The sequence below is a fragment of the Rattus norvegicus genome, chromosome 4 (genome assembly GCF_021556685.1).
Source record: "Rattus norvegicus strain SHRSP/BbbUtx chromosome 4, alternate assembly SHRSP_T2T, whole genome shotgun sequence".
In the NCBI taxonomy this organism is placed as follows: Eukaryota; Metazoa; Chordata; class Mammalia; order Rodentia; family Muridae; genus Rattus; species Rattus norvegicus.
In genome coordinates, this window is record NC_141537.1 from 156,967,479 (window position 1) to 156,980,752 (window position 13,274).

The 13,274-nt window shown below is 39.9% G+C and overlaps 1 protein-coding gene across 1 annotated transcript in view; it reads left to right on the top strand.

Annotated features, from left to right (window-relative positions):
- The window catches only part of A2m (alpha-2-macroglobulin), a 49,645-nt gene that overhangs the window by 23,170 nt on the left and 13,201 nt on the right, over positions 1 to 13,274 (top strand). Inside the window, 5 exon segments of the mRNA NM_012488.2 lie at positions 35 to 263; positions 939 to 1,065; positions 1,532 to 1,653; positions 2,390 to 2,441; positions 12,795 to 12,878. Coding sequence (NP_036620.2) covers positions 35 to 263; positions 939 to 1,065; positions 1,532 to 1,653; positions 2,390 to 2,441; positions 12,795 to 12,878 — 614 coding nt within the window.

The following is a 13,274-nucleotide window of genomic DNA, read 5'->3' on the forward strand; positions in this document are numbered from 1 at the left end:
TCACTCTCTTTACTTCCTACCCCACCCCCTGCAGCTCAGCAGGAGTGGCTGAAGTGGAAGTGACAGTCCCCGACACCATCACTGAATGGAAGGCCGGGGCCTTCTGCCTGTCTAATGACACTGGTCTGGGCCTGTCTCCTGTGGTCCAATTCCAAGCCTTCCAGCCCTTCTTCGTGGAGCTCACAATGCCCTACTCCGTGATCCGTGGAGAAGCCTTCACGCTCAAGGCCACTGTGCTGAACTACCTCCCTACATGCATCCGGGTAAAGATTCACTTCCTTAATTGAGCACACTCAAATTAAAACTCACGTTGTCAGAGATACCAAGAACGAAACGATTTTTTAAAAAAGAATAAATGAAACCCACCTCTTGCCTACTCTGTAGGAAGATGCTTTCATACTTGATTGGTATGTTGGGAAAGTGGCTATCTCTACGAATCAACCTACAGTGACGAGTTTCTAGCATTGATCATAATCCTTTAAAGTTAGGTCATCTGTGCAGTAGAAAGATTTCTTACACGAGCAAGCATCGCCTTCATGGTCTCATGTTTTAGAGTTTGTAGATGCGACTTCTACATTCCTATATATTTAATTTTCCTCAGTGCGTTCATTATACATGGCTTCCTTTAAAATGTTGTTTGTGTGCATCTCTCCTCGGTCAAAACCATAACTATAATTATTTATAGGTTTTGTGTTGGGTCCCAGAACGAGTGCTTACCCAGGCAACACTCCCTCATTGTCTTTCTTCTGGTTCCAGCACTTGAAAGGCCGAGCACCTCTCCATGTGCTGAGGTTTAATCTGTGAGGTGCTAATAAACGGACCACAGTACTGGGGCCTTATTTGTCTCCCTGATGTTAGGTGACAGAATATCTAAGCATCTCCAAGTAGGCTTCCATTTAAACCTTCTACCTTTAATCCTGCTTCTCATATGGCTGCAGGTTGCCGTGCAGCTGGAGGCCTCTCCCGATTTTCTGGCTGCCCCAGAGGAGAAGGAACAAAGGTCTCACTGCATCTGTATGAACCAGCGGCACACCGCGTCCTGGGCAGTGATCCCCAAGTCATTAGGTGAGCAGCAGAGTCCAGAGGCTCAGGAGTCCCTGCCAGACCCTAATAAGCAGTGCTTCTTCCCCCAGGAAATGACCCTCCAGGCGATAGGACCGCTTTTCTTTGACTTCCATTCCAGAATGGCAAGCGCTGCCAGGTTTACTGGTGCACACCAGCAGTCTGGCACTTAGAGGGCTGAGAGAAGGTCAATCATGAGTTCAAGGCCATTCTTGCCTGCATAATCAAGGCCCACTCAAAGAAAACAAACCAGCAGCCACAACAAAAAGAAACCCTTTCCTGTAAGTGGAGGGCCTAAGGGAGCCTCACTTCCTCACCTCCACCTCTAGAAACACCGACCTCTAGTGGATGCTACTTCCCTTGTGGCTCTGGTGTGTTTAAAAATCTAAAGCCTTGTAAATTCCCAGTTTGCAAGCCTGGGGGAAGAGGGAGCGTACATCTCTCTACTTGGCTTTTCTTTTTCTACTAGGAAATGTGAATTTCACAGTTAGTGCCGAGGCACTGAACTCTAAGGAGCTGTGTGGGAATGAGGTACCGGTGGTCCCTGAACAGGGCAAAAAAGACACGATCATCAAGTCCCTGCTGGTTGAAGTAAGTAAACGTGCCTACCTGACAGGATATGCCAAGGCACAAGAGCGAACTCAGTTAGGGTCTAATGATCTTTAGGATGTCAACTCTTCTAATGTTGAGTAATGCACAGCCCATAATAAGATTCACAATAACATAAACATTAGGTACTGTAATAATTATAGTTTATATATGTATATTTCACAAGTTTTCATCTACCTATTATCAATTCATCCATCTCTCTGTCTGTCATCTCTCTCTCTCAATTATCTATCATCAATCATCTATCTCTCTATTATCTATCATCTATTTATCATCTATGTGCCTATCATCTATCAATCTATCATCTATCTCTCTGTTATCTATTATGTATCTATCACCTATCATCTACCTATTATCTATCATCTATGTATCTATCATCTATCTATATATCATCTATTATCTATCAATAATTTATCTATCTATCTATCTATCTATCTATCTATCATCTATCTATCATCTATCTATCTAATTATCTGTTGTTCCCCATCCTTCTCTATGTCCACACTTGCTATTTATCTTCATTAATCTTCACTCATTTTCTTTTCTACCAATCCGTCTTTATCATATACTTACAAGGACTAGGATTTATTTAGATAGTGGGGCCAATCCTTCTTTTCACACTGTGGGACTCTGTGGTCCCCGAGTCAACAACACACATATCCTGAAGGTCAATGCATTTCATCTGAACTTTTCTTTTCTTTTTTTTTTTAACCTAAAGCCCGAAGGTCTAGAGAACGAAGTGACATTTAACAGTCTGCTTTGTCCAATGGGTAAGCCTCAACCATTACAATTGTACTCTTTTTGACTAAGGCTTTGTACCACTTGAAGTCAAAGACTGTTTATATGTTCCTGTGGGGTGAAACCCTAAGTGTCATCAATACAAAAGAGTTAGAAAGTAGTTCTTAGAGAGGCCAGGTATGATGGTGAATACCTATAATGCTAGCACTTGGAATGCTGAGGCAGGGGGATCAAACAGACAACCTATCACAACAAAATGAGGTTTCTTCCTAAGAAAAGGCTCTAACTCCTAACTAAGTCCCTCGGCAGCAATTTCTGAGAGATTCTTCTTTGTTCACTGTACTCTTTATTCGTCATTGAAAATTAAACATCTGTACCTGTGTGGGTTCATTTCTATGGTCTCTGTATTTTCATGGTGGTCTCTCCGCCTATATTTTAATGTAAATATCATGTGATTTTAATTATGTCTGTTTTGCAACATGCTTAGATACGACGTAACACCTTCGGTTCTCATCGTTTGGCTTTTGATTACCTTTGTTGTTGTTTTTTCTTTTTGCTCCCAATTTTGTAATAATATTTGATGGGGGGAGTCTTTGCTCCCTTCACTCCCAAATAACTGTATGATATTTCTATGCCAGCTCTCGCCTGCTTTGGCTCCTGAATAAGTGATTCAGAGACCCGGTATTTTTATTAATGTGCTGCCAGCGCTCTGCTGGGCAGGTGCTGAGTTATTCTGATCCTCTTAGGCCTATTTCCTTGCTACGTGGTCCTTCTCCTTCAATCTGAGTCTTTCTCTGGCTCATTGCTCCATTTTGCATGCTTTGGAAGAATGGATGGTCAGGAAGAAGTGGGTTGGGTCTCCCCAGAACTGAGCCCAAGAGTCTTTTTCCTCTAGCTACCTAAGCTCCTGGAGGTGATTGGCTTTCCATGTCTGCTGCTTACTGAGGTGAGCCACAGGAATGATCTTTTCCAAAGTGTCTTTGGAGTTCTTTATCCTTCCTCATACTCCATACTTTACCCTATGCTCCACTCTCCACCCCAATTTAACCTTTCCTATCCCACTATTTTCGTTAACTTTTAAGCCAGTGCAGTCTGTCTATCCTCCCTTGAAAACCCAGCTTCATGGCCCCTTAGCCATTTCCTGGTGTTTATAGCTATTCCAAGTGAAACATACAATGTGGGAATTCAAAGCTGACACCCACAGGTGGGAGAATACATGTGACATTTGTCTTTCTGGATCTGGATGACCAGGTCGCTCAGGAGTGACTATTTCCAAATCCATGCATTTTACCTCAAAATGTTATGATTTCTTTTTAAATAGTTCAATAATATTCCATGTGTAAAGTACATTTCATTCATTTCATTATCCACTCATTAGCTGATGGACATCTATGTTATTCCATTTCCTGGGTGTTGTGAATGGAGTAGCAATGAGCATGACTGAGCAGGTGTCTCTAGAGTAGGCTCTGTGGAGTCCTTTATGTGTATGGCCAAGGGTGGTACAGCTGGACCCTGTGGTAGATCTATTTTTACCTTTTTAAGGAAACGCCACAGTTCAGTTATTTCCACAGTGAGTGAACCAATTTGCATTTCTACCAGCAAGGTATAAGTATTGTCCCTTCTCCACATTTGGGGAGACTTGAGGGTATGTAATATGATTAAAACATGTATGAAACTCCCCAAGAACTATTTTGTTTTTCAAGGAACTTTTTTTATTGGATATTTTTATTTTCATTTCAAATATTATCCCCTTTCCAGGATTCCCATCCATAAACCTCCTATACCATCGCTCCTCCCCCTTCTTCTATGAGGGTGTTCCTCCCGAATTATGCACCCCTTCCCACCTCCCCACACTGACGTTCTCCTACACTGGGGGGGGGGTCCAGCCTTGGCAGGACCAAGGGTTTCTCCCCACACTGGTGCCCAACAAGGCCATCCTCTGCTACATATGCAGCTGGAGCTATGGGTCTGTCCATGCATACTGTTTAGGTGGTGGTTTAATCCCTGGGAGCTCGGTAGGGACTGGTTGGTTGGCATTGTTGTTCTTATGGGGTTGCAAACCCCTTCAGCTCCTTCAGACCTTTCTCTAACTCCTCCAATGGGGACCCCATTCTCAGTCCAATGGTTGACTGTGAGCATCTGTCTCTGTATTTGTCATGCTCTGATAGAGCCTCTCACGAGACAACTATATCAGGCTCCTGTCAGCATGCACCTCTTGGCATCAACAATATTGTCTGGGTTTGGTGGCTGTGTGTATATGGGCTGGATCCACAGGTGGGGCAGGTTCTGAATGACCATTCCTTCAGTCTCTGCTCCAAGCTTTGTCTCCATATCTCCTGCTATGATTACTTTTGTTCCCCCTTTTAAGAAGAATTGAAACATCCACACTTTGGACATTGTTCTTCTTGAGCTTCATGTGGTCAGTGTATTGTATCTTGGTTAACTCAAGCCTTTGGGCTAATATCCACTTATCAGTGAGTGCATACGATGTGTTTTTTGTAGGCATTGGATTATCTCACTCAGGATGATATTTTCTAGTTCCCTCCATTTGCCTAAGAATTTCATGAAGTCACTGTTTTTAATAGCTGAGTAGTACTCCATTGTGTAGATGTATCACATTTTCTGTGTCCATTCCTCTGTTGAAGGACATCTGGATGCTTTCCAGCTTCTGCCTATTATTAATAAGGCTGTTATGAACATAGTGGAACATGTATTCTTGTTATATGTTGGAGCATATTTTGGGTGTATGTCCAGGAATGGTATAGCTTGGTCCTCAGGTAGTACTATGTCCAATTTTCTTAGGAAACTGCAGACTGATTTCCAGAGTGGTTGTACAATGGAGGAGTGTTCCTCTTTCTCAACATCCTTGCCACCATCTGTTGTCACCAGAACTTTTGATCTTAGCCATTCTGACTGGTGTGAGGTGGAATCTCAGGGTTGTTTTGATTTGCATTTCCCTGATGACTAAGGATGTTGAACATTGCTTTAGGTACTTCTCAGCCATTTGATATTTCTCACCTGAGAATTCTTTGTTTAGCTCTGTACACCATTTTTAATAGGGTTATTTGATTCTCTGGAGTCTAATTTCTTTAATATATTAGATATTAGCTCTCTATCAGATTTAGGATTGGTAAAGATCTTTTCCCAATCTGTTGATTGCCATTTTGTCCTAATGGCAGTGTCCTTTGCCTTACAGAAGCTTTGTGATTTTATGAGGCCCCATTTATCCATTCTTGATCTTAGAGCATAAACCATTGGTGTTCTGTTTAGGAATTTTTCCCCTGGGCCTATGTGTTCGAGGCTCTTCCCCACTTTTTCTTCTGTTAGTTTGAGTGTATCTGGTCTTATGTGGAGGTACTTGACCTACTTAGACTTGAGCTTTGAGAATGGATCAATTTGCATTCTTCAACATGCCGATGGACAGATGAACCAGCATCATTTGTTGACACTGCTATCTTTTTTCCATTGGATGGTTTTGGCTCCTTTAAGTGACCATAGGTGTGTGGCTTCATTTCCGGGTCTTCAATTCTATTCATTGATCTACCTGCCTGTCTCTTTACCAATACCACACAGTTTTTATCACTATTGCTCTGTAATACAGCTTGAGGTCAGGGATGGTGATTCCTCCAGAAGTTCTTTTATTGTTGAGGATAATTTTTGCTATCCTGGCTTTTTTGTTATTCCAAAATGAATTTGCAAATTGCTCTTTCTAACCCTATGAAGAATTGAGTTGAGATTTTGATGGGAATTGCATTGAATCTGTACATTGCTTTCAGCAAGATGGCCATTTTTACTATATTAATTCTGTCAATCCATGAGCATGGGTGATCTTTCGATCTTCTGAGATCTTCAATTACTTTCTTCAGAGACTTGAAGTTCTGGTCATACAGATTTTTCACTTGCTTTGTTAGAGTCACACTGAGGTATTTTATGTTATTTGTGACTATTGGGAAGGGTATTGTTTCTCTAATTTCTTTCTCAGACTCTTTATCCTTTGAGTAGAGGAAGGCTACTGATTTGTTTGAGTTTTATATCCAGCCACTTTGCTGAAGTTTTTTATCAGACTTAATTCTCTGGTGGGGTCACTTAAGTATACTATCAAATCATCTGCAAATACTGATATTTTGACTTTTTCCTTTCCAACTTCCCCTTTCTATTACTTTTGACCTCCTTTTGCTGTCTGATTGCTCTGGCTAGGACTTTGAGTACTATATTGAATAAGTAGGGAGAGAGTAGGCAAACTTTTCTAGTCCCTGACTTTAGTGGAATTGCTTCAAGTTTCTCTCCATTTAGTTTGATATTGGCTACTGGTTTGCTGTATATTGCTTTTACTGTGTTTAGGTATGGACCTTGAATTCCTGACCTTTCCAAGACTTTTAACATGAAGAGGTGTTGAATTTTGTCAAATGTTTTCTCAGCATCTAATGAGATGATCATTTTTTTAAGTTTGTTTATATAGTGGATTACATTGATGGATTTCCATATATTGAATGATCCCTGCATCCCTGGGATGAAGCTTACTTGAATCTGATGGATGATGATTTTGATGTGTTCTTGGAATTGGTTTGCAAGAATTTTATTGAGTATTTTTGCGTCAATATTCATAAGGGAAATTGGTCTGAAGTTCTCTTTCTTTATTGGGTCTTTGTGTGGTTTAGGTATAAGAGTAATTGTGGTTTTGTAGAAGGAATTCGGTAGTGCTCCATCTGTTTCTATTTTGTTGAATAGTTTGGAGAGTATTGGTATTAGGTCTTCTATGAAGGTCTGATAGAATTCTGCATTAAACTCACCTGGTCCTGAGCTATTTTTGGTTGGGAGACTTTTAATAACTGCTTCTGTTTCTTTAGGGGTTATGGGACTGTTTAGATAGTTTATCTGATCCTGATTTAACTTTGGTACCTGGTATCTGCCTATAAAATTGTCCATTTCATTCAGATTTTCCAGTTTTCTTGAATATAGGTTTTTGTAGTAGGAGCTGATGATTTTTTGAATTTCCTCAGATTCTATTGTTATGTCTGTTCCCATTTCTGATTTTGTTAATTTGGATACATCCTCTGTGCCCTCTGGTTAGTCTGGTTAAGAGTTTATCTATCTTGTTGATTTTCTCAAAGAACCAAGCTCCTGGTTTTGTTGATTCTTTGTATAGCTCTTTCTGTTTCTACTTGGTTGATTTCAGCTCTGAGTTTGATTATTTCCTGCCTTCTACTCCTCTTGGGTGTATTTGCTTCTTTTTGTTCTAGAGCTTTTAGGTGTGCTGTCAAGCTGCTAGTGTATGCTCCCTCCAGATTCTTTTTGGAGGCACTCAGAGCTATGAGTTTTCCTCTTAGAATTGCTTTCATTGTGTCCCATAAGTTTGGGTATATTGTTAAAAGTTTTCATTAACTTCTGAAAGATGTTTAATTTCGTTCTTTATTTGTTCCTTGACCAAGTTATCATTGAGTAGAGTGTTGTTCAACTTCCATGTGTACCTGGGCTTTCTGTTGTTTTTGTTGTTATTGAGGACTAGCCTTAGTCCACGGTGATTTGATAGGATGCAGGGGATTATTTAAATATTCTTGTATCTGTTGAGGCCTGTTTTGTGACTGGTTATATGGTCAATTTTGAAGAAGGTTCCATGAGGTAGTGAGAAGAAGGTGTATTTTTTTGTTTTAGGATGAAATGTTATATAAATATCTGTTAAATCCATTTGGTTCATAACTTCTGTTAGTTTCTCTATGTCTCTGTTTAGTTTCTGTTTCTGTGATCTGTCCATTGTTGAGAGTGGGGTGTTGATGTCTCCCACTATTATTGTGTGAGGTGCAATGTGTACTTTGAGCTTTAGTAAGGATTCTCTTATGAATGTAGGTGCCCTTGCATTTGGAGCATAGATATTTAGGATTGAGTGTTCATTTTGGTGTATTTTTCCTTTGATGAATATGAAGTGTCCTTCCTTATCTTTTTTGATGACTTTTTGTTGAAAGTCGATTTTATTCTGTATTAGAATGACTGCTCCAGTTTGTTTCTTCAGACCATTTGCTTGGAAAGTTGTTTTCCAGCCTTTTACTCTGAGGTAGTGTCTGTCTTTGCCTCTGAGGTGCGTTTCCTGTATGCAACAAAATGCTGGGTCCTCTTTATGTATCCAGTCTGTTAGTCTGTCTTTTTATTGGGGAATTGATTCCATTGATGTTAAGAGATATTAAGGAATAGTGATTGTTGCTTCCTGTCTTTTGTTAGAGCTGGAATTCTGTTTGTGTGTCTCTCTTCTTTGGGTTTCGTTGCAAAGAGATACTTTCTTACTTTTTTCCTTTTTTTTTTTTTTTTCAGAGCTGGGGACCGAACCCAGGGCGCTTGCTAGGCAAGCGCTCTACCACTGAGCTAAATCCCCAACCCTCTTACTTTTTTCTAGTGTGTAGTTTCCCTCCTTGTGTTGGAGTTTTCCATCTATTATCCTTTGTAGGGCTGAATTTGTAGAAAGATATTGTGTAAATTTGGTTTTGTCTTGGAATATCTTGGTTTCTCCATCTGTGTTAACTGAGAATTTTGCTGGCTATAGTAGCCTGGGTTGGCATTTGTTTTCTCTTAGGGTCTGTATGACATCTGCCCAGGATCTTCTGGCTTTCATAGTCTCTGGTGAGAAGTCTGGTGTAATTCTGATAGGTCTGCCTTTATATGTTACTTGACCTTTTTCCCTTACTGCTTTTAATATTCTTTCTTTGTTTTGTGCATTTGGCATTTTGACTATTATGTGACAGGAGGAGTTTCTTTTCTGGTCCAATCTATTAGGAGTTCTGTAGGCTTCTTGTATGTTTATGGGCATCTCTTTCTTTAGGTTAGGGAAGTTTTCTTGTATAATTTTGTTGAAGATATTTACTGGCCCTTTAAGTTGGGAGTCTTCACTCTCTTCTATACCTATTATCCTTAGGTTTGATCTTGTGTCCTGGATTTCCTGGATGTTTTGGGTTAGGAGTTTTTTGCATTATACATAATCTTTGACAGTTGTGTTGATGTTTTCTATGGTATCTTCTACCCCTGAGATTCTCTTTTCTATCTCTTGTATTCTGTTGGTGATGCTTTCGTCTATGACTTCTGATCTCTTTCCTAGGTTTTCTATCTCCAGGGTTGTCTCCCTTTGTGCTTTCTTTATTTTTTCTATTTCCATTTTTAGATCATGGATTGTTTTGTTCAATTCCTTCACCTGTTTGGTTGTGTTCTCCTGTAATTCTTTAAGTGCTTCTACTTGTTTACCTGTGTTGCCCTTTATTTCTTTAAGGGAGTTATTTATGTCCTTCTTAAAGTCCTCTATCATCATCATGAAATGTGATTTTAAAACCAAATCTTGCTTTTCTGATTTGTTGGGGTACCCAGTATTTGCTTTGGTGGGAGAATTGGGCTCTGATGTTGCCAAGTAGTCTTGGTTTCTGTTGGTTAGGTTATGCTTGCCTCTTGCCATCTGGTTGTCTCTGGTGTTAGCTGGTCTTGCTGTTTCTGACAGTGACTTGACCCTCCTGTAAGCCTGTGTATCAGCACTCCTTGAGACTGACTTTATCCCAGCCAGGTCTGGGTACAAAGAGCTGTGGGACTGGGTCAGCTCTGGGCACAGGCAAAAACCAGAAGAGTCCTGTCTCAGACTCCTTCTGGGTTTGTGTGTCCTGAGGGCTCCAGGCAGGTCCCTCAGTACAGAAGTGGTGGTCTTAGCTCTGCCTTCAGGTGTGTCAGCACTCCTGGCAACTGGCTTTCAGCTCTGGGCACAGACAGAGACCAGAAGGATCTTCTCTCTGACTGCTCCTAGGTTCCTGTGTCCAGAGAGCTCTAGGTGGGTTCCTCTTGAGGTGAACAGAAGTGGTGGTCTCCCCTCAGCTCTCAGGTTCATCTGCACGTCTGAGAGTCCATCTCTCTTCCCTACAGAATTTGGGTACAGAGAGCTGCAAGTCTGGGTCAGCTCCAGGTGCAGGCAGAAACCGGAAGGGTCTTGCCCCTGACTGCTCCAAAACTAATTTTTTAAAGTAGCAAATGTTAGCTATGTATTTAATGTTGTTGTTGTTATTATTGTTATCATTATCATTATATGGAGGGAATTTGAGCCAGGAAGATGGAGGATAACAAGGAATAAAGGAAAGGTTAGCCAAGAAAATCTGAGAAAGTTATTCCACTTGATAATCAGAGCCTTTATCTCTTGGCCAAACAAATACAATTTATAAGCATTGCTTCCATCCCATAAAGAAGAATGGTGTTCTGTTGTCTTCTATGAAGTGTTCTGCAACCATCTGTTAGGTAGAGGGTTGCTTAAGTGGGAGTTTTATTCTTTTTCTCCCTGGATGATTTATCTATACTTTGAATTGTGGTATTGAGGTTCCCCACCATTATTGCATGACAGCCTGTATCACTCTGTACCCTTTAATATTTGTTTTGTCTATATACTCTGATTTGGAGGTACATGCATTTTTACAATTGTTATTTTCTCTTCAAGAATGAGTCTCAAAAAAAGAATGAGTCTCTATAAATGTCTCTAAATCTTTTCATATAATTTTAATTTTATTTTGCACGATAGAAGTGCCATTATCCCCATTTTTGGTTCCCATATGGGTCCTGAAAAGGTGATTCTGTTGCAGTGCCACATAGTTAGGTCTTGCTTTAATCCATCCATTCATTTTTGGTCTTTACATGGGAGACTCTTACCCTTTTGCATCTGAGGTGGGTTATTGACAGGTAAGTCCTGCTCTACTCCATGTGTTAACCGTTCCTGGCCTGTAGGTGTAGATGCTTCATTTCTTCCTTTTGTGGTCTGATGTTTGTCTGCAATGTTGTTTTTAATCCTTTTTAGATTTTATCTACTAACAAGACTTTCTTTCTGCTTGCCCTAAGGTTTTATAGCAATGTGCCTTGAGCTATCTTCATCCGAATATGTGTAATCTAACTGTGGCATTGCCCTCAGGTTTTCTGTGAGTTGGACCACAGTAGGCTTCCTGTGAAGCCAGCATACCAACTGGGGTGGACGACTCTCTCTGGTTGTCTTTTTCCCCTGTACCAACTGGGCTTGGGGAGATCTCTGTCAAGTGCTGTGTCAACTGGGGAAAGCAAACATGAAGTGGTTAAAATGGCGCCATCTTTAACAGTTCTGCACTTCTGGTTTGAGGTCTCTCCAGTTGTGGGTCACCTGTTCCAGGCATCTAAGACTTGTTTCTGTGTAATGAATTTCCAAAGATGCTCTAGTCCCTGAAGAGATGCTGGCTGAGCCTTGCATGGGGCTTAAGATTTTCCATCTCATCACATTCTCTCTAGGCTTGGTTACAAGCACCTCCTTGTCTTTTTGCTTCCATAAGTTCACATTTCCAGAACATACACTCAGCATCTTTATCTAGCTCCATTGTTTACAAATGTTGTCAAAATTTTGGATTGAAAATATTTTGATCCTGTCTTGATCATCATAAGAGGAGTTGAACTTTGCTCTTGTTTGTTTGAGGCATTTTTATAAAATGTCATTTGACCACACATGTTTGAATATTTTGTCTCTTTTGACCTAGATTGAATGGTATTGGTTATTTGATGGGCACATTATGTTTCCTTTCAACCTGACCTATGGTATCTGACCTCTTATGTAACTCAACATTAATTTTATGAGGATGAGATGATAAATATCGCAATTTCTTTTTTTTTCTTTTTGTAAATTCCACCAAGATTAAAATGGCACATATATTTATTCAACAATTGTTATCTTATTTTAAATAAGCCCACATATTTTCTTCCACCTTTTTATTTTTATTTTTGCTTAGAGTATTTCTCTTTCAAAATGATTGACATTAACTTTGTGAAGAGGGTACATAGGAATAACTTTATGAAAGAAAAATAACTATTATACTTTCCACTTTATTTTTATATACAGTGATTGTTTTCTTTATAATGAGTCAGGTACTATTCATTTGTTCACTCTTATTTTAGAGGTTTCCCATTAAGATATACCACATTCACATCTGAAAGAAAGGACATGACATTGTTGTAGAGTTTGAACTTTTGAGGGAGGTTTTCTTTGCTTATTTATACACACGAACCTTTGTTGCATTTTTCCCCTTTCACGGCTTTTGAGAGAGAAGCTGTGAGTGGGAAAGCTAAAATGGGTCATCTTATCCTGCAGACAGTGGGGTGACTGCCACCAACCTCCAGCTCTGTACTCTCACTCACTTGTCACCTTGTTTGGAAATTCTACTTCACACCGAGGAGATTTGGAATAAAAATCTTCAAGTCTCAGTAACTTCTAAGATCAGGAGAAAAAAAAGACTGTTTATCTTTTAAAAGGAAGAACTTTTCAGAAGTAGCTCATGGTTAAGGCACAACTCTAGTTCTGGGCCATCAGCATCTCTGAAGGATCCAGTGCAGAATGGTCTCCCCTGTGACTGTGCTTCTGGCCCTAGGTGCTGAGGTATCTGAACTGATAGCCCTGAAGCTGCCATCAGACGTGGTAGAGGAATCTGCCAGAGCCTCTGTCACAGTTTTGGGTGAGTTCATTCCCTAGAGAATTTGGACATTAACTTTTGCTGTATTTCTTTTTTGTTCATATATTTGTGCATGGGTATATACACACACCCACACACTCACACACATATTTATATGTAGTTTGTATTTATACAGCAAAAATTGTTTTTACTTTAAAATTCTTAATTTTCTTAATTAAAACATAATTACATCATTTTCCACTTCCATTTCTTCCCTCTAACCCCTCCCATGGTTTCCCCTTGCACTCTCTCTTAAGATATTACCTCTTTTGTAAAAATTGTTTTGACATATACAGACACACTTTTAATATAATAATGTAACTTCTCAGTCCATATGGTGTTACTGTTCTATAAATATCTATTCAAAACAAAAGACAACAACAACAAAGTGTGGTAGTA